The 27,942-nt window shown below is 37.0% G+C and overlaps 1 protein-coding gene across 2 annotated transcripts in view; it reads right to left on the bottom strand.

Annotated features, from left to right (window-relative positions):
* Positions 1 to 27,942, bottom strand: part of NELL2 (neural EGFL like 2) — a 136,218-nt gene that overhangs the window by 67,442 nt on the left and 40,834 nt on the right. For both annotated transcript variants that reach the window (XM_083860688.1, XM_083860689.1), the window contains exons 10-12: positions 14,087 to 14,178; positions 11,285 to 11,387; positions 8,216 to 8,344 (exon numbers count right to left, since the gene is read on the bottom strand). In XM_083860688.1, coding sequence (XP_083716814.1) covers positions 8,216 to 8,344; positions 11,285 to 11,387; positions 14,087 to 14,178 — 324 coding nt within the window. The remainder of the gene's footprint in view (positions 1 to 8,215; positions 8,345 to 11,284; positions 11,388 to 14,086; positions 14,179 to 27,942) is intronic.

The following is a 27,942-nucleotide window of genomic DNA, read 5'->3' as shown; positions in this document are numbered from 1 at the left end:
CACTTTCTAAGATGACAAAATATCTTGGGGCTCTGGCACAGCCCTTGGTCCTCCTCCTCCCACTACTATTACTAGACTCTCCATCACCAGTCAAGACTATGGTTTAACTACTGCTGTTACCTCCAGTCAGTCACACTGCACTTTTGTTTTGCTTTGCTCTATTGAATCCACTGCAGCAGTTTTTCCAACTGACATATTCCACAAAGGATGTAGCCACCAACTTCAGTCAAAATTGTGTATTTTTTCACAGGGTCCCACATTATTTATTCCAGCTGACAGCACCACCATAGTTGTATCACTCCTACACTCTATAGATAATTTTCAACTTTTTCATCTCTTTACACCCTGTGTCTTTGGTGCTCCCAACAGCCAGTAAAAAGCCTGACTCCACCAGCAAAATTATCAAGAGGTAACATATATACAATCTATGCCCAAAATTTTCTTCGGTCTTCAGGAGTTTTATTACTTTTATTTTTGTCTGCCTTTCTAGACTTGTGTGTCTCTCCTCCCCCAAAGAGAAAAGGACTAGAACCTAAGGAATCACAATCTAACCCTGTGAATCAATTATAAGAATACACTCCTCACACTGAATTAATGCGTACAAAATTTGCCTCAAGCATACAAAAAGACCAAGAAGAAAAGGGTAAAATAACCCTCCATTATCCACACCATGTTGGTCTCAAATTAGAATTTGGTCACTAACAACTCATGTAGCAATGCTTAGGGAGAGTAAGAAGAACTGGGCAGTTACTACTGTATATTGACTTTTATTGAATTATTAACAGACCTGTAGAGAAACTGGGTGAGTTGGATTATAAGCATTAGTTAGCACTCTTGTAAGTAAACTAATAAGATGTTATACCTTGACTAGATTGATAAAGCATTAATTAGACTAAATGCTGTTGGTTCTTCACACAGGGCATGTTCTTTACTAGCCCATAACTAAACTGCATAAAAAATACATAAATATTGTAGACATCTTGGTGCTTTTCCCTTTATGCTATTTTAAATCTCTGATCTTTTCTTAAGTTCATGATTTCTCTGTCCATCTCCTTGTAGCCTGTGAGGAGGCCATCAGGACAAAAAATACTTGAAATAAAAGCAAAGTCATTCAAGGTCTACATTCCTTGACAAAAGTTCTATATAGCTTTGCAAGGACACAACACAACATTAGAGCATTTCAGAAATATCATTTTTTAACAGTACAAAGAGTTGTTTCTATTTCAACTTGCCCCAGTTTTTGGAAAGGAAGACAGACTGCTGAGATAAAACTGTCCTTGTTAAAACATGCAGTAGGAAATATTGTTCTACAGCTACTCGTCAATGTGAGACTCTTGGAAGAAACTGAAGTCTTTATCTTGGTCTTGTGAAAACATCACTGGACTTCACACACATTATATGGTTTTAAATATACATATCATAGGAAAATTTTGAAAACAAACGCTGTCTGCCATCATGGAATATTTTACTTGGCAAACTGCATCTTCTTACTAGTTAATGTCTTATAATTAATTCATATAGTAGTGTATACATGATGAAACAAGTAATTATATATAATTATTTGTCAGACATGAACACAACCTGGGGGCCTTTCCTTAAGCTCCAAATAACTAGTCAGATACAGTTGCATACTGAGAATAAAAAGCATGTTGTATATGACTAACTAGTCAATTCTAAAAACCAGAACAACTTACTGGCACTCCAGCTCACAATCCAACTCCCTTCAGCACAGCTCTTAGTTAGAAATAGGTCTTTGAATCTGAATTGCAAAATAATATTTTTCTTTTCTTATTTAAGTATGACAACTTCTTATCATTTTGAACTGTGAATGTCAAGAATTTCAAATGCTTGTCACTCAACGTGTTTTTGTTTTCCCCTATTAAGGAACATTGATATGTTTTATACAGAGACTACAAATATTTATTGGGTTCTTCTCAGGAAGACATGGCACAGATTTTACTGCACCAATGCATTTTAAAACTCCCTATCAGGAGATAGTAAAGACAGTACCTGTAAGCAGTGGTAAGGCCCTCATGTGTGGATTAGACTGTATTTGGGTCTAAAACATGCAGCATATTCTTGTGAGCTATCTGGCAGATTACTGCCTCTTTTACAGAAAATCACAACTCAGCCATCTCTCAAACTGTGCCAAACTAGTTACAAGTACCATAACAGATACAAACACTGTGGCTGCTATTGCTCTGCACTTTTCATGAAAGAATATTTATTTTAAATTTAGTTTGCCTTAATGCAAGGCATTTCTGTATCTTTGTTATGACCCTTGGGAATCTTCATGCATTGTTCAGAGGCACTGCACTTTTAGACTCAGGTTTTAAAAGTAACAAAAGAAACCCAACCATTTGGCTGTAGGTGCTTTTCACACAGTGAAAGCACCTAATTTTTTCAGTAGTCACTTCCCAGATAACAGTGAAAACTGGACCAAAAGTAAAATAAGAACAAAACTAAGGCTTTATTTTCTTTTCTCTTTTGCTTGCAGGTCTACTTAATTTGTATGGAAACTTTCACCTTAATTTCTCATCTGAAGAGCAATTACATCATGTTTTTATTGCTAGTGGAAGAGGGCTGCTCTCCGTGCAATAAAACCTCTCCTCACCAGATACTAGTAGCAAAGTTTAAAAGAGTTTTCAAGAAGTTTCCTTCATATGATTAGTTTCCACTATTTGTTTTTGTTTTTCTTTTTCTTAATTGTAGTAACATTATTTTCAGTCATGGCCATAGCTGGATGATAGAATCATTCTGAACATAATCAATGTAGAAGTAAATAAAATTAAGTACCACTAAATCACATCCTACAATTTGTACACATACAAACTATCCCACTGCTACAAGTGGTGGCACAATCTGTACTCAGTATAAACCACAATTTATGAACTGGTGTCAGGGATACTGCTTGTGCACTTTAAGTGTGGAATGAATTTTATTATTTTCTTCAATTAAAGCTATGGCGGACAAGAAGGATTGGTCCCACTCCAACACACTGACACATTAATGCTGCTTTTCTAATTCTTCATATTAAGATTTCTCACTAACATAATGATGGAAATAAGATGGCACTTAGTGCTTTTGATAAGAAAAAATTAATAATTGATAATATATTAATACTATTTAATATTAATATTTCATTTAAATATTAATATCATTTAATTAGTTTTTAATAGAAATTTGGAAATAAAATTCTGCCATCCTGGAGTGAAAGTTTTTCTTTCTGCTTGATTGGTTTCCCAACCCAATTTCAAATGACTAGGTACTGACTCAAACACTGCCAACTGATGGAGATGGAAATCTTTATTTCTTAGCTGTATGTGATATTATTGACACTTATCACTTCCAAAAAATACTTTTTCTTTGAAGAGGGAAGTGTGAGTAATCTTCCCAAGTTTACAAAGTTGTAGAGCTTTTAAGAAGGACTTAATGATACATACCACAAAGACAGCAAAGCTAGTAAATAGCCTTGTACTGTCTATTAAAGACCCAGAGGACTTAATAGAATACATTCTAACACTGAGGTTTATCTCCATTATGGAAGTCTCTTACTTACACTCTCCCAATATTACACTTAAGGAAAAAAAATGTTGTTGATAACTGTACTTGGCCAATACGATGCAACACATCCCACTCCAATTTGATTATAACTATTTATTCTTTGTAAGATTTCTTCTCTTCACTACAATCCGGAGAAGTCAGATTAATTTTGAAAATGTACTTTATTTTTGTAATCCAGTAGTTCAAACCAACAAGATTAACAAGAAGATTAACAACAGATTGTACTAATTAGGTAAGTGAAGAAATGCAATATTCATACTGTTGGAGAAGAGTGTTAAATAATGCATTAGTATTTTTAAGTATAGACAGGGATAAATTAGTAAATATCTCCAAACAGAATAATAACATGCTACTGTGAGCTAAAGGACACCTGATAACCAAGCGTCATTTCTGACATGCTCCAGAAATCTCTGGAAAGAGGCAATTTCTCCCCTAAGACTGCTTATTTCCCTACACTGACAATGATTCAAATCAAGCCAGCTTATTCAAAAGCAGATTTCTCAACTGAAAGCCTTCTCCCCTCAAGGGACAATCATCAGTGAAGCTGATGTAATTCTCAAATCCAGACAAAGTCATTCAGTCTTTGGTCTAATTTCATCTGCTACACATGAAACTGGGACAAACATGACAACAGCAGAGAAATGAGAAGAGTTACTGAGGAAAAAGAATAAATTAGAATATAAATGGAAAATTGTTTCACAAAAAGTTGTTCTAAGTTAACTATGTTGTATACTGCAAAAATAGTACAACTAAATTTCCAAATATCAAAAAAATAAACATTATGGTCCACACACACATAACAAACCTGTGATGTGTAGAGGGATGACCCTAACCCAGCAGCTCCTTTCTTGCTCAACCTTTAAATGGGATGGAGGGATTAACAAAAAAGTGAAAGGGTGAAAAACACTCATGAGTTGATATAAAGACCATTTAATAAGTGAAGGGGGATAGGAAGAAAATAGTTTAAAAGGTAACCACTCTTCAGCTACCGCCAGTAGACTGATGCCAAACCAATCTCTGAGAAACAGCCACACTGTACCCCTGTTTTCACTACTGAGAATGACATCACACACCTAAACCACAGTACCACACAGGCTGCTACAAAGAAATTTAACTCTATTTTTATGATGTAAAATAACCTCTACATCAGGCAAAATCCTCTTGATAAAGAAGTAAACAACAGAGCTTTCTCAGGTCATGTTCTGTCTTAGTCTACTATTGTATTCTCCTGTCTTCTTTCTTGAGTTTCTTCTGCTCTCTATTTAATCAGCAATCCTTGGCAGTACTTCTAAACTGAAATCAGATTTTGCACAGAGATAGCTGAAATATGTTCCTCTAGATGCATCAGATTACCCTGGTAGCCAAGACTCACAATCTTTATCCTGAAAAGCTTTTTCAGCATAACTCCACCACCATAAAAACAGTGGATATTGAACACTTTTTGAAATATATTCCAGAGGGTAATCTTCAATTTGAGAGTACTGCAGATGTGACTTTGGGAAAAACTAATTACACTTCATCAGAACACCTGGTTTAGTAAGCTGTTGATGTTAGGTAGGATGCTGTATGAAAAACACCTACACCTGGACAGCACAGCATAATCCCTACACAACCTGCCCACAAAGTATCTCAAACTAACCTCAAATAATAGTCTGAGGCAGAAAATAGCTTTAAATGTATTTGGAATAAGGCTTCCAGCATTATTCCAAATAATGCTGTTAATTAATAAATTGACAGTAAATTAAAAAATACCAATTCTTTAAGTATTGCTTTACGCAGTACTCTGAGCAAAAGCTAAATGTGATGTAAATATTAAGAAATATAATAACAGAAAGTTAAGTTATTTCTGTTATATTGTATAAGAAATATAATATAACAGAAAGTTATCCACAATAGAAGTGTCTAGAGACATCACACAGCTTTGGAAAAGCACTGATTCATTCTAGGACAGAAGCCCAACTCTTCCGTCTTTCAGGTAAAATTATGCAGCTTTTCCAGACCCACACTGAAATCAGCTTTAAGTGTTTTCAGTTTTGTTCTTCACCTTAAGGAGGTGTTCTGTGAACAAGACCATTATTACTTCTGTTTATTCTTTCAATTTTGATAGTGCTGGAGCACAAATCAGAATTGTACTTAGTGAATTTTGGCTCTAACACAGAGCCACTGACATCCAATTTTGCAGTATATCTGAAGTTTGTGCAGTGCAAACACAGAAACAGCTCTCATATCTATGGGCTCTAGCCATTACAAAAAGCCTTCTCTGAAAGGCTTTGTGTTAACTTGACATTTCTGTACCTGGCATTGCTTGCAATTGACGACAGAATAATAGCAGAGTGAAGTAAGGGCACCCACTGAGAAAGGGAGGCTGGGACCATTTCAGCCTTTCAAGACGAGGCACAGGACTCTGAAAAGACTTGTGTTACACTACTGCTATAGTGTCTTTTGCTGTTTGTTAGTTCAGTATATAAAGTAAGAGTTTTTTCCAGAAATAAAAACTTCTGCTCAAAGTGACATTTGAACTGGGAAAGGGATACAGTAATAAAAGCATAACTCTGAAGAAACATGGATATCTCAAGTCCCCTGTACCTTTTTTTTTTTAATTATTATTTTGTAGCCTTATTTCCCATCCTTGCAGCACATGACCTTCCCAGTCAGTCAAGGATGGATAGTCAAGGCCAGGTCTGGACCTGTGTACCAGCTGTGCATAGCTCAAGTGTGGTGCCAACACCACAGCTACAGCACAGAGCCAAAGCAAAGCCAGGCTGGTTTGCCTGTTGAGGTAGCTTCACCTCTGGCAGGGAGAACCTCTTGGGAAGTGACCCAACCTCCTGAGATTTGCTCATGTGAGCACATCTTTAGTGTAACTTACTCCCACTGTCTCCAACATGAGCAAGTGTTCCTGTATCAGTGAAAATTAAATGTCAATTTAATGCCTCCAAATGTATAAAGCAAAATTAATATTTTTATGTAAATAACATGTCCCAATCTTTTATTCACTTATGCATGTTCTTGGAAAGAAGTTAAGCAGATTCATAATTACCACCCAGAACCAATGTCATTTGCCCCTACAGAAACAACTGGGCCAAGAAATCTTCTCAAAAAATTATATTGAAATCAGGTACTGCACAAACTGGTAAATCCTCTTTTAATAAGAATGCATCAGCCTCACATATGATAATCTACTGTGTCCTCATCAAACATTTCACCCTCAATGCTGATAAAATTTTCCTTTCTTTTTTTTACTTATGCATCCTTGGCAAGTTACACACAAAGCAACAGACTCTAATGTGGGAGACATAGAGATCACTAAGAAAGTGTCACTTGTTTTTTTGCTTTCATTTGGCTGAGTGACAATAGAGCTGTAGGAAAGAAAACCTCTTAAAGCCCTTAAATTCACTGTAACTCCATTGCTCCAGTGACTCTCTCAAACAGGGAATGGCTGATGAGCTCCCAGAAACACAGATCCACAGCCTAAGCCACAGCAGTCTCCAGGGACTATGGGATAAAAAGTGGTTGATGCTACGGCAGGTCCTGATGTCAGATACCTCCTGGAACATGATGAGGGATTTGTTTCTGTAAGATTTTTAGTTCTGCTTCTCAAAACCAGCTTACATCAGAAGGCTTACCATAAAAATTAAGTAGAGATGTATATAAAGCTGGATTAATTATATGCTCCTTTCCTGAAAACAGTCACAAATTCTCAACTGTAAGTCTAGAGATGAGCATTCCCACTGATGCTAACGCAGCTACTTACTCAAGCAAGCTGTAGGCCTTAACTTTGGCAGAGTTCAGCCAAAGGAACAATCTTAAAAGGCCTCGATTTATCCCATTTATTGTGCATCACCAGAGAATAATGCAGGTATTAGGTGGGACTGCAGAGTACCTTAAACTACACCTACTCAGAGATGCCTGACTTTCAATTTAATCTGAACAGAACTGCTTATTAGTCAAAGCCCATCCTGCTGCCAACACTTAAGCTTTATGGTAAGAATTGCCTGGCAGCACACTGGCATTGTGTGTTTACAGAATCAGGGTTTTCATGAGGCAGAGCAACACATAGAACAAACACAGACTGCAGAGGACTTCGGCTTTCACTGCTGGAGTGGGGATGGGTTCCTTTCAGCTGATGATGCTAGATTGTATAGATGATTCTCTTCTGATTAAGTAGCTTGTTGCTCACTGATACCAATAGTGCAACTTAAATAATGAATCTTTTCTCAGTGTGATTAACAATTCTAGAATCTAGTCTATAGCATTTCTTACTTCCTGGGGAAAGAATAGGGACATGCAGCAGTGAAAAGAGAAACTAAATGTTACACTAATATGTTTTTCAAATGGTTGAATTTAGATTGCCTAAGTATCTGAATGCCATGAAAAAAAAAAGGAAAATTTTTGTATGGAAGCATGTTCCTAATTCAAGACCTCAGCCATATTAGTTAGTCCCCTCCATGATGATCAGGGATAAAAATAATTTATTTTTTTAATTTTCTTTTAAAGAATTTAATTGGAGATATTATTTTAGTTGATCAACATGCTGCATATCTAATTCATTGTATTGAATACATCCATCCCTTTGACAGCTTATGAATTACTACACTCATCCCACAGTAATTTATACAGAAGTGCTCAGGCTGTGTACAAGGTATTTCACCTTCACAGTAGGCATTGTCCTCCCGAAGGGCTCGGAAGCCATCTCGGCAGCTACAGACAGCTCTGTCCTCCAGGTTCCGGCAGACAGAATGCTCCATGCAGTTATGTCCTTCAGTGCAAAAGTCATGGCCTGTACAGAAACAAGCATGATTGAGGGTTAAAAAGAATCCAGGGATTACAAAACATACCTGTCAAAGACAGTCCTATCTTTTTCTCAGTTAGGTCAAAGAATACCTTTCTATTGTCTGTGAGATACAGAAAAATAAATTGTACCAAGCATGAAATGGATGAGAGGAGTAATAAGGCCACCAGAACAGTCTGTCTCTAGGTCTTCAATCTGATTTCAGGTTATAGCACTGATCTGAAGTAGCTGGATAGGAGGCTTGCTTAAATCCCCTTACTGCCTCCTTGTCATTGTTAATTACTTTTACAGGACATGTCTTAATTATATAGTCCTTGTCATTTTCTTTTGTTTGTTTGTTTGCACATTTATAAAAGAGCTTAACAGCTTAGACACTCAGCATCTCATTTATTAGTGATATTACTTTTAGCACTTTTAGTTCCCAGGTGTATTTAAAAAATCCTTCTATATTTAACCTAAAGTCTTTGATTAACATTGACTTGTTTTGCTTTACTCTCCCCTTATCTCTTCCCTTCCTCCACTAACTGAATACTCTTCCATTATTGCATCATTCTTTCCATTACAGAGAATTTTATTTTTAAATATCACCTGTTAGCCATCCCTAATTCCTATTTTCTTATTTTTTTCTTTTCCATTTTTCCTGAGTATGGTCATTTTCCAGTGCACCTTAATTATAATTTTTAAGATATGAAGTTATTTTCCAGGCTGGAAAATTTAGATTCAACCTTTCAACTCAGCAGGTTTCTTTTTAAATTTCTTCTGTTTGCTCTCATGAAATTTAATGATTTAGTGTTGTTGAGCAACATTAGCTGGTTCTAGAAACTGACTTAAAGCTTCCATAGTTTCCAGATCTGTACATAAAGGTGTGGAGCTTGTCTCCTTCCCTGTTTCTCATTAATTTTATTTGCTTCAAGTTTCCTTCTTTCACTGAAGCATTAATTGATCAAGCAGTAGTAGTGTTTTCCAATAATTACTTTTTTCTCTCAAAACCACAGGAGACCTTGGGAACGTGAGGCAGGCTCAGGGGACCAGGACTGGTGTAACAGCAACAGCTCCAGAACGCAAGCTGGCGTCCGGCTGCAATACAAGCCTCTTGCAAAATAGCAAAAAGTATTTTTTTGGCAGCAAAGATTACTAGTTTTATCACCTGGTTTCTGCTTCGTATTTTGCTGTGAAAGAGCTTCTAACCCTAACCTCACATAAGCGTAGTTAAACAAGGACCTCAAGGAGCAGCAGAGATGCTTGGAGGTCAGGTGAAAGAAGTCTTTTGCACTTGGACAGCCCAGGAACAGTGTGAAGCAACAGGAAAGAAGCAAAAGACAAAGAAGCAGAAGATGCCATAAAGACAAAATGTTTTAGTACTGAGACCCAGTGACATGGTTATGATAGAAACATAACAGACCTGTTGTGCTATGACAGGCTAATGCTTTCTTCCTCCTGCTGCAGGTTGTCTCTCTAACTTAAAGGTATATTTAGGTAATGTTACTTAGATACTATCATTCACCACAGCTACCACAATGATGGCATCTAACACAGGACACTAAGGAGAAAAATATTCTACACTTCAACTGTGCTAGAGGGTCTCCAATACGCCTTGATGACAGCAGAAGCATGTGCATGAAGAGCAACTGCAACATCATCTTTTTGTCTTTTTGCTGCCCTCCTCATTGAGTCCTGAGTTCATGGAAAATCAAAAAGTTTACTTCTGCATTTCTTGACCTGTATTGGATTGTATCAGATTTTGACTTTAACTAGGGAGATACATGTCATCCATAAAGCATGAGAGGTTTCATACTGATTATTATTATTAAGATTCTCAACACTCATACAGCAGCTGTGCTAACAAACAAAAAATGTGCTACTGAATAATAGCCTACAGCAGCTTCTTGTTTGAAGAATAAGCTCCTCACCTCATGAGAAGCCAAGCTAGCATAGTTCAGGGAGGATTGAAAATATTCAGAATACAATCAATTGGCATATATTAAAATTTTCTAGCTATACCAAGCACAAGAAACACAAAATCCTTTTCTCTAAGCTACTGAAGATTTTATAGAAAATTATCATTAAAAAATCCTTTTGGACCATGACAGACTTGAAGACCTGTCTTCACTTAAATTCTTTTCTTCTACTTTCATATCCCTCTGCTTGATGTCATTAATCATATCCTTCATGTTTTGCTGAGTAGCACAGAAATATCCATAGCTTCAATCTTGGCTGATGTATACCTAAAATCAGTCCAAGTGCCTAACACATTCCTTCATGCCAGGTATTAATTTATCTTATTTAGCTATAGAAGAAACAGATGTAGCCACTTGAAGATGCAAATGCTAACAGCTTTGAAGAGACCAGTGTTAGTCCAGATCAAAAGGGTGGGGCAAGGACTCAGAGCACTTCCTACATCTCTCTCCTTCGGGGAAGGATCAGACTGGGTGTAGCACACAAAGGCACACAGCATACAAACATATTTCCCAAAGTTTCTGCTTATAGATTAGACTATGTTCAACCCCAGAGAGGTGAACAACTTAGCCAAGTACTTGAACAACTGCATAGCACAAACAGTTCTCTGAAAGAGGTATCTCAAAGCAGCCCAGAAAGATGATGGCAAACACAAATATTTCTCCAGTCTATTTAATTTGGACATTGGAGTGGGTGAAGGGTAGAAAAATCACTAATTATTCATATGACTTCTTAGACTTTCCACCCATTTTTGGCTGGAATAAAACACAAAAACTTGTTTTAGAGAATTCACAATACTAAACATTTTACAAACAATTCCCAGGTGTGTCAGTGCAGTTGTTACCTATTCAGCTTCCCAAGATCTACAATGATCATCATGCATACGAGTGTCCTATTCAAAATTACCAGAAAAAAAGTCTATTTGTAATCTATAAGAATAAAAAATTATATTGAGCTTATATATAACCTTACCTTTACAGACTTTGCAGCAACTGTGAGATAAGGGGATCTGTTGAGATTCTGGGCAGTTCAAAGCTGGACAGCTGTCTCTCGGAATTCTCTGCATTTTGTGGTCCTGTTAAATTGAGGTAATTGATTAATACTGTGAGATAGGAAATAATGAAGCTATAACTCCAGTGGAGTTTCAGCATTATAATGTACAAAAAACCCATGCCTAGGCCAAAATCCAGGTACCTACAAAAACCATTTGGGAGGAACAACATAACATGATAAAAGCATCAGGAACCCTCCTATACTCAAACTTTTTCAAGCAAGCAGAACTGTGGCAATAACTCTCATTCTTCTCTTATCCTAGCTGTCAAATAACTTGCCTCAGAAGTTTCCCTTAGCATTATGTCTGAAAGAGTTACAATTATTTCTCAAAAACTGAGGGAGTGGATTCCAGACTCAAGGGTCCCTATAATAAATACTCTAAAGAAGGTTGTTATATATACAGAAAGTAAAACAGAACTTGAACATCTCTGATCTCACTGCTGTGGCAGTAACACTGGAAAAAACTGGCACTGAGACTCTACTAGGAAAGAGAGGGTTTCTCAGCTAAGTTTGGAGCGGGCATCTGGAAGTGTACAATACCACAAGAGGGTATCTAAGTATCCTCAGGCACACAGCGCAGGTCACATGAAATCACTGCAGTATGGCCACACAAAATGCTTGCCTTAGCAACCTTGCTACCCCATGTGTACCACCTTTAGGTTCCCTCGGGCCATAAATAATGCAGCTTGCAGTGCTCTACTCATGATAGGATAAAGAAAGAAAACAAGGCAAACAAGAGCATATTCCTCAGAGGCATCTGCCAGAAAATAAGCAACGTAGTTAAAGTAAGACCTCAATGAACTCCGAACCCTGCATTTCTGCATGCAAGAAAAGCATCTAAAATAATGCATTTACATTGTACGTATGTATGTACTATTATTATTAGTCTAGCATTTAATTTTAAATCCTCTTTAAGAATGAAATATAAAGATGAAGAACAGCCAATATAAAAATTACTGCTCAAACTTTACCTTAAGCAATCTTGACAGAGGAACCAATCCTAAACTTATAAAACAACAAAGCAAACCAGAGATGTGCTGTACACCAGAACAAACAAAACCCAGCAATCCCATAAGCTAAATTAACCTTTGATAGAAATAACATCAATTAAGGTAGTCTGGATTTCATTTTAATCTTTTATAAATTCTAATTTGGAAGACAATTTTTCATTCACTTATTTATAATATTCAAACAGAGAAGTGCCTGCCTATAGCATGTGCAACTGCAGTCGCCAATAAAAACAAAACATGATGCTTTTAATTACATCCAGACAAAATGAAAAAATTCCATACATTGCCTTGATATCATCATTATAAGCCTTCAAGCATGAAACCAGTACCTGTGCCATTCCTATTAATACCTCTTGACTTGAAGTCATTAATTATATCCTGTTATGAGAACTCTGGTAGTAATAAAACAATGCCCATCTATGAATTCTTAACTGACCAATAAAGTCTATTGTATATGGATTTTAAGCTCTGAATTATCATTCATGAGGCTGCTCAGCAGAAACTGTGTACTTCAGTCCTTGAAAAAGCAACATTTCAATCAGTCAAAGTTGCTGTTTACTATTTCTACAAAGGCAGTGAGGCAGCCTACCAGAGTTTAATCCACAAAACACAGACTAGCCCAGTCAGAGGCCTTTTTTCCATAAAGTATCACAATTGCCAGCTGCAAGGAACACAAGGCAACGTCACGTAACTTTTGATCGTTGTAATTATATCCATTGACTAATCATAGAATTCATGTCCTGGGTGCCATGTTGAAAATACAAGCTCATAGCCTAAAAGCTGAATCCAAAATTATTTCTCTCCTTGCCATTCTCAAAAAGGTTTCAAAGTCCACTCTGCAGGAATTATGCTCATAAAGATTAAAATCAACAGCAGTTAGACAAGAGTTCCCAGTTCTTCTTAGTAAGATACACTTTCTAACTACTGTATGAAAATGTTTGAGATTTCCAGAAACTGGTCTGATGGACAGTTGCATGGCAAGAGGGGTTGCTTGCCTCTTTTTCTCTGCTCTAGAAATGTGTGTTCAACTCCAGCGACAGCCTGCAGCTCTCTAACCAGACAGGATATTTCCCCATCCCTCCCCTGGAGGGACAACACACATCTCAGTGCAGACTTTGTGTAATTCTTAACCTACAGCTGCCCCTGGGGTATATTTTGCCCTTGAAGTGTATTTGTGCCCTGAAGAGCAGCTCTATTCATGCAGCAGGGCAAGACTGACTCAGCATTGGGTATATTCTGTTTACAAATAAAAGCCCCAACTCCATCCCATTTCCATCACTAGAAATACCAGATACCTGGTGTACCGGCTTGTTTTCTTCCTTTTCATCTAGCTATTCCTCTAAGAATGATCCTGAATTCCAAACTATGCCCCCATCACATTACATCTGAGCACATAATTTTGAACAATAACACTGCAGATGGAAGCATAAGGTAATCTGCTGCTGTTTCACTACTTATGGTGGGGACGATACCTAGGGAAGAAAGAATGTTGCTTGATTGTCAGGATGTATCATCAAAGCTTGCAGCTATGCAAAGTAAATTTATTTGCAAAAATTTGATGTGGAACTCAGACAAAATAAACACAGGACCTATTAGATGCCTTTTCTGTCACTTCCTAAGGTACACCTGTCTGATTTTCAAAAGCTTCTTTCAGCATGACTTTGATATTTCCAACATGCAAGAATTTTTATTCCATCAAAAGTTTTCTTACCTTGCACTCAAACAGAACACAGTCTCCTGAGCTTGAATACACAGTTTCTCTTTGTCCTTCAAAGTAGGTTCTGCCTTCAAATACACACACCGCTTCAGAGGGGAAAAACAAAACAACACAACACAATGATTTTGTATAAACATGTTGGCACACTGCTTATAGAATTGATACATTTTCTTAAAGAAAATTGCATTTCAAAATGAAAAGACTGATTCAGCTGCAAGAATATTCTAAACCCATCTACAAGACACCTGGATATCATAAGAAAAAAAAATAGAGGTGAAAAAACCCCACAAAGCACACGTAAGGATGAAGGTGAGGGATGTTGAAGCAATATGGAGTACAGATAGCTACTAAGAGGGCAGAAGAGATGTGTCTCAGGTGACACCAAGAAAGGTGACTATCTGCAACACAGCTCAGGGGTTCAGGGGAAAGGAATGTTGCATGATGAAGGGTGACCACTGAAGCCACATGTTTATTTGTTATCACAGTCCTTTGATGTTTTATCACCCCACATGGTTATCTAAACACTATGGATTTGTATCTTGATTATCCCAGTTCTTTATAATTATTGCTGAGGCATATTAAACTATATGAATTTTACTGACTTTTCATGACTATCTTTTTTTATCCTCCAATACAAACAGGATCAAGTCTCCAACAATCAAATGACAGACGGATGTCACTAGGATTGGTGTTTGTCATACCATGGCTGGAGTGCATTCCTGCACACTGGCAGCACTAGGTTTTACAATAGCATGCTGGCACAGCTCTACTGGATTGCTCACTATAATTCTTACTCAGTATTTAAGACTTACATAAAACATCCTCACAGCAAACTGTCTTGCCTTTTTTTTGTTTGTTTTTAATGGATCCATTACTGCAATTACATTATGCAAAGTATAAAGGCTGAGTAACGTAACTGCTAAGTACAGGAAATCAGATATCTGTCTCTGTTGCTTAGGACACAGTCAAGGCTCATCAAGTAAGCATAATCATGAAATAACAGGAGTAGGTTAAAACTTTCAAGTTCCAGATTACATGTTAGAGGTCTAATTCACTAATTATTGATTTGGAGATGCAAATCAAACATACTTTCACAGAGAGTTCTATCTATTCTGTTTAAATAGACTGCAACTTGTAGACAATTTTAAAATATCTAAGAAGTATGAGACTTTTTGTTTTATTTATTTTTTAATTTCAATGACCTATACTTACTAGCATTACTCCTTTTATTTTCATTTCTAGTTTACTTTTCCTTTTTAACTTGCAGCTCTTTCTTATTACTTCGTCGGCATGTAAAAAGTAAAGTTTTGGAACTGATGATGAAATATAAGTGATGGGTATAGCAATAAAAATGGGGTTTTTGAAATTCAAAAATATTAGCTATCATTATGTTATAAAATATAAATTATCTTGTGTGACATAAGCCTCCAAAATGCTCTCCCAGTCCTTATCTCAACTCACTAATCCTTTGTTACATTTTCTCTTCCCTGTATAGCTATGGAGGGGAGTGAGAGAGCACCTTTGGGGGGTGCCTGGAGTCCAGTCAAGATCAACCCATTATACACAGAGCGTGTGATTCACAAAGAGTCATGAAAGCTCAATGCCGTGTCTCTTTCCTCTCCCCAAAACAAGCTCTTCTAGAAGGAAGTATATGAAATAATTCTATATAAATCTTTACCAGGGACTAGCAGATCTTGAATCTAGGTAAGACAAGAATCATCCAGTCATACATATCACCTCCAATGTATTATAGGCCATGACACTAAAATGAAATATTCAAATATTAAGCCCTTTTCTTTGCCCCATACATTTCAAGTTTCTAAGAACAACTAGATGTGACAGGAAAAAATACAGTACAGCAATGCCTGAGGATCACACAATAGCAATGAACTGTTAACCTAACACATCCGCATGTTCCCAACAGGAAAACTATGACTGTTAACAGAAAATGCAAAAGACATCAAAATCACTGTCATTCTATCTTAGAAGAAAATATGCTTGCTCCTGAAGCCAAGATATTCTGAACATAAGAGTGAGACTACCCAGGCATCTTGGAAAAAAAAAAAAAAAAAAAAAAAAAAAAAAGGGCAAAATAAAAAACTACCTCAAATCATAGTTCACTGAATCCAGTCTTATTAATGGCAACAAACCTGATTCTTCAAAGAAACACAGAAAATAATATACACAGAAGAACCATCAAAGAACACATCCAGCCTAGTGTGAAATTATAAAGCTATTTTTTTTATTTCACCAACAAGCTTTGGAAGTCTTTGCATATGAAACCATTCAAATGCAGTGACAGTATCACAAACACTTGCTTTCAACAAGAAAATCAGCTCTTCTCCGTTAAGTCTTAGGAACAAGAAAAACTTAGAAATTCTAGGTCTGTGAGGGATGGCTCTGCCCAGACAACCCTTAACTCTTTCCCATGTATCTTCATGCACCCAAAGATTGTTTCTCAAAGGTTAGAACGCGACAGCAGAGTGCATGATTCAAGCCTGTGTGGGTGTCATAAATTTCAAGCAGAGCTCACATGCCCACCTCCACAACCAGAACACTTGGCCATAATGCAGCTAAGAAAATCATCTCATGCATTGCACTCCCCTAAATAAAAATCCAAGCATTTTGCTGTGGCTTTGTCAGCAAGATTATAATGTCTCCAGGTATCAAGGACCTGCCTATACAGAATGACCAAAATACATTGGAGAAATGAGAGAAAACCTGACAAACAATAAATGCCCAATTAAAAAGAATTAATTGAAACTGAATTGAAAACCCGTTATACTGAATAATCTAAGCACAAGCTTAAGCATGTCTTCTTATGGACTGCTGCTCTCACTGACAACATTTAAAAGGGGTATTTCTTCTTAAATCATCAAACAGTAATATACAACCTGTTACTTCTTTCCTACTAGTGTTCTCTAAAACATGAAGAATTCCATCATATTTGGGCAGCTCCTTCCATTACAAAGGAGCAAGAACTATGGTATGTGCTGAAGCCCTAATGTGGAGCACTACCACTATTTTTTTCTCAACCATGCCAAAAAACCACAGGCATTTCACCTACAGCAGCACCACTGGCTCCATGTTTACTTATCATGACAGACACCAGTGGGTATAGCAATGGTAAAAGTTTGCCAGTGCACACTGTCTTTTCTTCTCCCAATGCTGCCACAAATGCCTCTTTTTCCCGCTCTCTTGCCAGCCCACTCCTCTTCCACTGCCCACGGAGGAAGCATCCTAAGAAACAGTAAAGGGCAGATCTGCATCAGGCTACCTGAAGGCTTCTAAAAACTTTAAGATTGTCTGGTTAGGTGCATATTAAGGACACATGGAAAGATTTCTAGAAAGACAAATCTAGTAATTTTTTTCTGCAGCCCTTTCACGCTAACACATTGGCATCCACATCGCAGGCAGTGTGGAACAGAATGTTCCTCCTGCCTCCTGACAGCAACTGTCACAGCCACTAAACATCCCATGATGCTAATCATTCCTGTCTTTATTTTCCTTCAGAAATAAAGATGTTTCAGCAACAGGAACATCTGAACTAGTACTGTGTAATTGGAAAAGTCCAGTGAAGATTTAATTTCTGTTTGGCTAGATCTTCCCAGGACACATTGATTAGTTTCTGATTGGTATCTCTCTGGGGAAGCATATCATCCTTCATCTTCCAAAATCTTTTCATTCGATAGACTGACTCACAGTCAGGACATTACCTGATCATAAGCTGTTTCAGATCTTGATAGTCACTGCCTATGCAGGATTTACAGATCTACAGCTGAATTATATCAACTATTTCCTCTTGCCATCAGATTTCCACATCCCCCAGCACCCAAAATATAAATTGTTCAAAGCATGTGTTTCTAAGAAGATTAAACAGGAAGTCTACAGAACCTACTTAGACGTTTGACTACTCTTGATCTATCTGTATGCAGAAAGGGATCAAATGGTAACCATCTGTGTATAGAGTCTAAAAAATTATTATCAAGGTCTGCTTATATTTACACAGCTGTATTAATAACGCAACTATCCTTTAGTATTATTTAACACATTGTGATGACATGGAATCTTCTCCATCTTCTTCCAGCAAAAAGAATCTTTCAAGAGCCCACTTACTGTTGTGTTTGTCCAATGAATTATCAACAGTGTGTTAACCCATCCCTTCTCTTCCACAATCCATTCTTCTTCCCACTAGCCTCCAAATGACACTTTCCTTTTGTATTATTTTAAATGTCCATGCAAAATCTATGACCCAGCAAACTCCTGCCTTCCATTCACTGAGTTCTCAGGATGTCCAGTAGTATGTTTTGTAATTTCTGCATTTATCACCTTCACTGTCTACACTGTACATGCCTTCCCATGAGAAATGCATGTACACTTCCCTGTGGTATCTCAGCTGGTTTGGATTCCGACTTATCACAAAGGGAAAGCAGAAAGTTTAGCACACTGGTCAACTCCTCAAACTACTCTAATTTTTTTTATTCACAACTGCCCAATGAGTGGCAGGTAGGACTTGCAGTTTTGTGAAATTTGTCAGTAATCATGAATGAACAACCTAAAAACTGGTAATTAAGTCTATGTTGCTTCATTTTTTGTTCACTTATGTTGGTTCGTTGGCAGGGAGGAAACTCACCCAAAATTATCTCCACTGGAAATTATCACCCAGAAAAATCTCTAAACCTGTCTCATTCACTTCATTTTCCTACCTCCTCCTTGGAATCTCTTTGATTACATTTTCCTGCTGTTCAGAGATGAAGGCCTAGGCATTGTGTAAGTCCCATTAATCTTTCTTTGCAAGCTTATATAGCACAAAACCAGTGTTGCTTTATCCTTAGAAGTACACACAGAGATAATTGTCACTCTCCCTGAATTTCTTTCTCTTGACAGCCACATCATTAGTAGGCATGGCTCTCACCCCTCTCTCATTTATCTTTGCATGAATTTGGGCATTATTTCTTCTTTGCTCATTTTCTGCTAATACAAACTCCTCCATTACTGCAGTCAGTGAGACTGTAGACTTACTTCATTTCATGACATCTCCCTCAACAATTCAAAGTTATTCCAAATTTCAAGCTGAAAAATATATTGCACATTTTTCCAGTCAGTCACTGCTGAAAAGCTTCATATATCTGCTTCCTCAACTGAAAAAAGAAAGATATATTTCAAATTGTATCACGACAAGGAACGAATTACTGTTTGTGTCTTACTTCTCATTAGCTGGAAAAGCTAACTGTTTCTACTACATTTAAAACACAAAGTCATTGTTCTACACTAGTCTTTGAATCACTTAAGAGTATCTACAGTGTGAGACACCTCCAACAACACTAATGGGCTGTTTAGTTACACTGGCAAGGAGTCAATAAGAAATCCTAAATTCCTTCCCCTACCTCTCATGTTTCCTATATTTCCACCAACTGGTACCAGGAAATGACATCATTCATCTATCCTATGCGGTGTTGTTGAGAAGCCTTCTAGAGAATTCATCTGAATCCTGAAATATGGGCTCCTCAAGTCATCCTTAAAGACTAAACAGGTAATCTGAGCACTGAAAAAGCAGTAAAAACATGACTAAACTTCAGCAGTTCAGCTGAGGCAAATAGACCTATCAGATGAGTAAAATTTTTAAAGTACACTGCCAGACAAGTCTGGGAAAGAGGCTGCAGCCAATCAAAGCCAATGGACATTAATTGCACAAATGGAGGTATCTCTTGGTAAGCAAAGATCCAATCTGGACAATGTGTTTGATGTCAGCTTCCCTTAAAAAAGGCATTACTGCTATTCACACTGCAACTTTAGCTTGGTTAAACAGAGCAGCCAAAATAGTTCTACTGAATGACATGCAAAACTTTGGCTTTAGTGCAGTGGACCATATTCTGCTTGTTAAATAGAACTGGAGTGTTTTGGACTATAAACATAGTATTTAAAAAAACTTGGGCATGCCTAATATGAACAAAATGTCTACCCATTTTATGACAAATTCACTATGTTGACAATCCAATACTCAAATAACTTTCACAGTGAAACTTCAAACTATAAAATCAAACACCTTAGACAAAAGCCTTAGAGGGTATCAAGAGAAGAAAAGCAATTGAGGTTAATATTAATTAAATTACAACTCTATTACAATTATATTAAACATTTATAAATAGCACAACAGTCTGACAGAGCAAGGGAACTCCAATGCAAATATTATAGGCCTGCTTAATCCCCATAAAGATAGGATTAGACATTATCTGATAGATCCTTATGTCAGCTATCTACCACACCAGTGACATAGCTATATTTAGTGAAGGTGAAGATATTTTATCAAATGCTGACAGGAAAATTTGTACTTTGTTCCACCTTCTTTCAGCTGGACTGCTGGGCTAGTTGTAAAACATAAGTTTCTAAAAACTCTGTTAAGAGAAAAATAGAGTTTAGAAAACTAGACACCTCCCTAGAGCACCTTATACTTCAAGACATGCTTGAATTCACCAACACACCCATCAGAATGCCTCAAGTCACAGGCATTCATATGCAAGATGAAATTAAACAAACTGATTCAGATTGAGCATCAAGTATTTATGAAATTAATGAAAAACTGCTAAAGACTTGCACGCTTTTAAGTCAGTATTTTGGAATCTATGAGCGCTAAATAGGTGTCACCAATCAGCATTTATTTACTACATAAAAAGAGGCTTGTGTTCTCTATTGCCATTAGTTAAAACTGTCCATGGACGTGACATGGATGGGAAGACACACACCTAGTCCTGCAGCAGCGCTTACAAGGTGTCACTGTTACTCTGCTCCCCAGGAACTTCAAACGGTGGTAGATGGAAAATAAAATAATGCATGTTAGTCATTAGGATATTTTGCCCAGACTTGCCAGGAAGAAAAAGAGTGCACCAATTATGCATAATTTTAAAGGACATTTTTTGCATGTGACTACTGAGATAGTAGCTTTCTGCAGCTTTGTGGACACATCATGTGAACATGCTCAGTAAAAGGTAAGTGCCTCTGGGCAGCAGCATTTTCCCAGATTTTGACAGTTTCATTTGACAGCATTAAAAAAGATCCTATGCAAACTACAAAACTACAAGCTCCACTAGCATACAGTAAAGCTGGCATTTATTAGGGTGAAAAAAACTTAGAAGTAATGTTTCCATGCTCCCTAGTCAAAGGCTCCACACAGCTTCTGCTCCAAGAATTTACAGCTACCTCCAACAGTCATGGAGGTTTTTGACCAATAGCTTGCCGTATTATTTAAGAACTCACAGACTACACTCGTATTTAAGCAGCTATCAGGGACCCTACAGATGCTTCCAATCTCAATCAAAATCTCCTGGGTCCAGAACAGTTTCCACAGATGTTTTAGCTAGAAATTCTGCATTGTGACTTTGCTGCACATACCTCCCTAGGGAAGGCGCAGCATCCTGTGACCTGGCATCCATCTCGCTGTATTTATTTTCCTTTCAGATCCAAGGGCTTTCACTTCTGTGAATGGCAAGCCCTGGTTAAGTTGGCTGTTGCAGCAATACTCACGTTTGCCTACTCGGTGCAGGCCAGTCTAATGTGCTCAGACATTCCCAGAAATGGAGCACCATATCCATTGCTGTTGTTAGATCTCACTTCTTTCAAAGGACCTGCATCTAGCTCTGTACAGCAACTGACAGGGTTTCATGCTCCCAACTCTAATTTCATCCACTTCTGTTCCCACATAAGGAATCTGCCAATCCTTCCATCCCTCCCTTCAGCCAGAATGACAGGATTAGTTGGCATAATCACAAATACTCCAGATAACTCTACTTAGCATTCTTAAGCTAAGTCCTTAGCATTAGCTCAGCAAAAGGTTTTTAATACAGACAGCAGCGTAAACAAATTTTTGGAAATCTTGATTAAAATTGGTCATGCCAACTGGCTTTCTAAATTTTTTATATACTCACTCCCAACATTCATTATCTAATAATATTTAACTAAAATCTAACATTAAAAAAAAAAAAAACAGGCATTATCACAGTTTTGGAAATTTTCAAAAGACGACTTTTAAAGGAAATCTATGTACATCTAACATGTCATTTCTCAAGGCTCCTAGAAGTTACTATTATCCATTGTGTATTCCCAAACAATACAATACTTCATGTCTAAAGTCAGGTCAGGATTTGAAATAATTAAAAATTTAAAAGTAGCTAGAGCAGATGCTCACAGATTCTGCTATGTCACAGCTAATTTCTCCCAAATGTATCTGTTGAAATTCCATTTCAACACAGAAAAACAGTAAGCTGAAGTTCACAGCAACTGTTAATGTAATTACTCCTTTTTTTCTTTGGGAACTACATTAGTGAAAGAAAGCTTTACAGTTGCTGGTAATTAAAAGAAATCATATCTGTTATAACTCCTATTGTCCTTAGGAGGACCTTTCTAGACATTAGCCAGACTTCACACACTGTGCAATTAAATCTGTTTATCTATCTGGAGCTGTATTCAACTACAACTAGCTTTGGCTGCAGCAAATTTTTTTCCCTACAGTGGCAAGCAGCACCTCTGCATTCTTCTCATGTCACCTGACTTTGCTTCCACTGGGCACATTTTTTTGCCTTAGCTCCATCCAAACGATCATCCCTTTTCAGTTAAGCTTACCTTCGGCCTCATATGCTTGACTTACATTTTGGAATTGCCTGCTCCTGTGCTCTTAAAAAGAGGGTGTTTAAAAAGTGACTAGCACTAATAGTGATTCCCCAAGGATGTGATTTCTTTATTAATTTATATGTCTATTTTAACTTTCTACTTCTAAAATATGTTCATTTATTCCCATATTTCTTCACAACAACCCACCAACAGAATACAGCAATATTAGTAAAATGAAAGACATGTGGTTGTGTGCTTACATTGTACTACCAATTCTATTTATAAGGATTCACAGAAGACAATGAACAACATTTAAGCATCCTGAAGTCAAATGCTACTACTATTAAGAAGCTTGTCTGAGAAATTCACAACAACCATATGCAAGATTTATGTCTCCTCTATGCTATTCTCAGATTTGATTTCTTTTAAATGCCTTGAGGATCTACAAGATCTCTAGGCAAAGCATGATGAAAACATCTACAAAACAAACTCCCCCTTTTACAAGCCTATAAAATTTGCCTAAGAGAAATACTGCACTTTAATCAATATGAATATGACCAGAAGAGACATCTTAAGAAAATAATACCTGAATTTACATTTTGTCAAAGCAATAACAACACAGAGAAACACGCTTGCTCATCTTTCCTACCTTCAAAGTATTTGAAATGCTCACTCACTAGAAAAAACAGTATGTGCCTATTTTCCAGATGAGTCAAGCATATTTAGTTTGATTTCAGGATTAAGAGGAAAAAAAAAATCTTACAACTGAAACCAGGTGTTCTCTGAACCAGTTTATTACATCAAACAATAATGCCACTGTAATTCTAACACTATTATATATGTATACACTGGACATCAGAAAAAAGAAACAAACCTAATAACATCTTCCAATTTTTTCATCTGTTAGGAAAAAAAAAAATTCTAGATGTGAAACAATGTTAAGGGATTTAAACCAATTAAAATTAAAACTAAATCACAAAATTAAGTCACAAATCAGAACTAAAATCACAAAAAACTTAGTCACAAATTAAAATTAAATTGGGAAAAGTCAAAATCATACTTGAAAATAATTTAAAGCAGGAAGGGGAAGACCAGAATTTTCACCTACAATCAGAAAATTACACAAATAATTTCAACAAGTAGAAGGTGAAAATAAACTAGTCAGCTACTCTGTAGAGAAAGGCTCAGGACAGTCAACCACACTCCCAAACAAATGAACAGGCCTTTCTTCTTAATGGAAACTGGTAACAAATAAAAACCCCCCAAAAAGGCAAAAATTAGTAAAAATTCTCTATATTGGCAGAGAGGCAGAACAGAGTTACAGAAACACCACACACACAGTCCTGTGACTGGTACAGTGACAAAAGCAAATTGCAGAAACTCTTCAAATAAAGAGGACTGCAATTATGTTTTTGAAGGCAACAGATGAGGAAAGCAGGATAAAGGTCTGTTACACCATATCAGCCAAGATTTTCATTTTAAAGTTGTGTCTCAGAAGGGACTAAATGACCATTATTTGAAGCTGAATATATTTTATGAGCTGACAGATGTGGAAACAGTGATCAATAACAGCCTAGAGGTCTATATATCACACTTCAGAGATCTGCAAGCAGTGGTTAAGAGAGGGAAACCAAGCAGTAGATGGTTTAATTCACTACATATTTCCACTGAAAATATGTCAAACTTCTGCAGCCCAAAAGACTGAAAGCCATGGGTTTAAATCATTATCTTCACAAAAAGACAAATAAAGGATAACAGTGTACATCATTTTATATTAATCTCACTGAATCAACTTCATTCATATTTTACCATCCCTTCCAGGGGAAATAAGACCACAATATTGACAGTTTTGTGGTGGGTTTTCTTCCAATGATTTATTTATTGAGGTTCAGCCTACACAACCTTCACTTTTTCATTTCAGAGACACAGGCGCTGTCAAAAATTGTATGTATGCCTTCTTGTACACTCCCATATCTCCTACCAGTGTCTCCCCTAGGCCATCTTTCCATCCAAACAATCCTCGGCAATGCGACAACCCTTTTCTGAACACGACTATGTCAAGTGCAAACTGGTCTTTGCAAAATTGCACAAGCCAAGAATCTCATTTGGTTGGTTGGCTGGGTTTTGCAGAGCCCTTACTCCAACAGTGCTCTCTGCTTCCAACTTATTATGTTTCTGTGACCTTGTCAAAAACCTGTAGTTCTGAGGTTTTCAGCTAAAGCAAACTTCTCTTTTTTTTCACAGCACATACTCACTGAAGATACTTGCTACTGATATTTTAGGTATTTCCAAGATCTACAGAATAAAAGCTCCAGGCAAAAACTAGAACATCAGCTACAAGCTGCTGATTTGGCAATGTGCTTCTGGTTATGGGACCAAAAAAAAAAAAAAAAAAAAAAAAAAAAAAAAAAAAAAAAAAAAACCCCAACAACTCCCCCAACAAAAACCCTAAAACAAAGCAAACCACCTCTCTCCACCATGATCTCCCAAAAAAACCCAAACCAAACTAAAAAGAACCTCATAGACCAATGATGTACATATAGAACGACATAAGCACATAATTGCTGAGAACAAACATATTGAAATCAACAAAGGCATGTGAATGCTTACATACCCTAGGTGATTTTTGTAATTATAAATAGAATCAGATTTTTTTTTTATTAGGATTTCATAGCTACCTAAGTAAATTCTGCTGAAATCAAGATTATTAAAGTTAGGGTACCAACTTATTAGAAGCTGGAATACTGCCAGTCTGTCCACTCCCAGCTGTCTGAAAGCAAATATATTCATATCTAGCATATGTTAATGTTTTATTTGCACTGGAAATAAACTAAAATAATAATGCGCTGCAGGTATTTTATATTTTATGAACTCCCTGGTAAGAATATAATGAAAAAGGAACGGAAAAGATTAGCTCTTTTCACACAAAACCCCAACAAAATAGGTTATAAGGAGAGCAGAGCATAGCCTACAGCAAAATTTTCCATGTAACAAAATATTTTTAATTCTCTACCAATAAAATTACCAATATTATGTTTCCAATTTCTTCTTTAGTGCAGATTGCTACATATCCAGAGTAATGTATTTTAATGAATAGGGATTTTCTTAAGCATACTTTATTTTAGTATTCACGCCTTAGGCACACAGTAAGACTAAAACTAGATAACTTTACCATTAACTGGAGTTCTCCTCATATATTGATACATTGCCTCCAGAACTACAGTGTTCTAGTGGAGCTCCATAATGCATGGAGTCCAGAATACCTAAAAGGACACTCACCTAGGAAGATGCCACACTTTGAGGCATGAAAAGTCTGAGACAGGCACAGGCACTGAGCCCCCAGTCCTCCTTTGCTAACAAGAAACAACAAAATTCAAAGGACATGGGGAAGTGGAAAGGAAACAAAATAGGAGCAAACTATTTTGAGAAATACTGTAAGCTGTATTTCAATTTACTGTAATATGTATTTTAATTTATGGAGAACAAAAGACATACAAGGAATGGGTTCCCTACTCAGAGGGGAATTGCAAGTCAAGAGACTCCCTGTTTTCCTTCTGATGAGGAATACTGCCCAGCTTACAAAGAACAAAGGCCACCCAAGACTACACGCTCAGCAGCAAAAATCCCCAAACAATTCTGTAATTGGTTATTTAACAGAGATAAACCAAATATTGCTGGGGTGTTAGAGTAGTTTGAAAATTTCTATAGCTTTACAATGGAAAATAAAGCAGAGACTGAGTACCTTGGGTCAAGGGTTAGACTGGCCCTGCCTACCAAAGCCAAGGGGATTCTTTCCATTGTCTTCAACTGGCATTGAGTTCAGCACAGGGAGGGCCCCAAAACATTCTTAGAATGTCTCAGCTTCCTGAGATGTTACACATCCCAGAAAAGCGAAGTCTCTGAGATCTTCCCAAAGTATGTAAACTCCTGATGGAAAGGAATGAGGAGAAAGACAGGCTGCTCTAAGTGGTGCCCAACAACAGAAAAAGAGGCAATGGGCACAGATCAGAATACATAAAAAATTATTTGGACTGAAGAAATATTTTTCTACTGTGAGGGTGACTGAGCACTGTCACAGGTTGCCCAGGGAGGTTGTAGAGTCTGTGTAGATATCCAAAAGCTATCTGGCCACAGTCTTGGGCAGTCTGCTCGAGATGGCCCTGCTTGAGCAGGAGGGTTGGCCCAAGAGACCTCCAGAGGTCCCTTCCAACCTCAGCCCTTTTGTGAGACTGACATTGTAGGAGCTATGCTGGATTCACAAATGGCAGATGCATCAAGTATGCTTTTCTATTACAGCTTTCTAAATCTAAAACATCTTCACTGATTTTATTGACCTACATGAGCTCAAGGACATGTTTTTTTCCTCTTGTAAAAGTATTTAATTAGAAAAATTATTTGTGTCCTATTTCTAAATGAATATGAACACTGACTTTCTTTTGAATCAAAAGAAGTAATAAAATGGTTTAAAGAGTTGGTAAAATACAATGTAATTCATCTCGGTAGTACAAGTGGGTATATAATGCCTTTTATTTGTCATTCCAAAGTGGTTCTATCATTATATGTAATTCAAAAGCCTGAAAAATAAGGTTGATGTGTGTCATTTCAGCACAGAAAATCCAGAAAGTAGAGGCTGAATGGCCACTATTCTGCTAAATAACATTCAGAAGTTCTGCATGCTGACTACTATGAAACAATCCAGTGCTGACTATATTCAAGATATCTTTCAATACTATTCTGAAGAAGGCTAATTTATCTGAATTTTCATATTAAAAAGAAACCTCAATAGAATGGAATTTATGCTGTATTTGCACTTATGTTCTTTCAAAAGCCACACAAGTATTTAAAATCAAAAAGGAATTGTTTTTCATACTAACCAGAATGTTGCTTGTCCTTTATATTCCAAAGTGTGTTGCAATTATGGACACGAAAAGACCACACTCACCCATTTGTCTGAAGTGAGGAAAAAGAGACAGTTTATTATAGTTTAGGGTTTACGTAGGATTGGGAACCTACTTGAGGATTGGTAGGTGAAAAGAACACCTCTCTGACCTCAATGGTCAATTCAGTAGTCCATCACAGAGAGGAATGAAAACAATCTCCATTGTTTTGAGAGACCTCAAGGGAAAGTATGTAAACAATCATCAGAAGGCTAAGAAATAAGATGACAAAAGTGTGCATTTTTTAAAGAACTATGATAAATGAGAAATTATTACTTTATGGCTAAAAACCACCTCTTCTTTCTCCAG

This window comes from Zosterops lateralis, assembly GCF_965231275.1.
Source record: "Zosterops lateralis genome assembly, chromosome: 4".
Classification (NCBI taxonomy): Eukaryota; Metazoa; Chordata; class Aves; order Passeriformes; family Zosteropidae; genus Zosterops; species Zosterops lateralis.
Note: the sequence above shows the minus strand (reverse complement) of the source record. Positions and strands in the feature narration are given on the sequence as shown.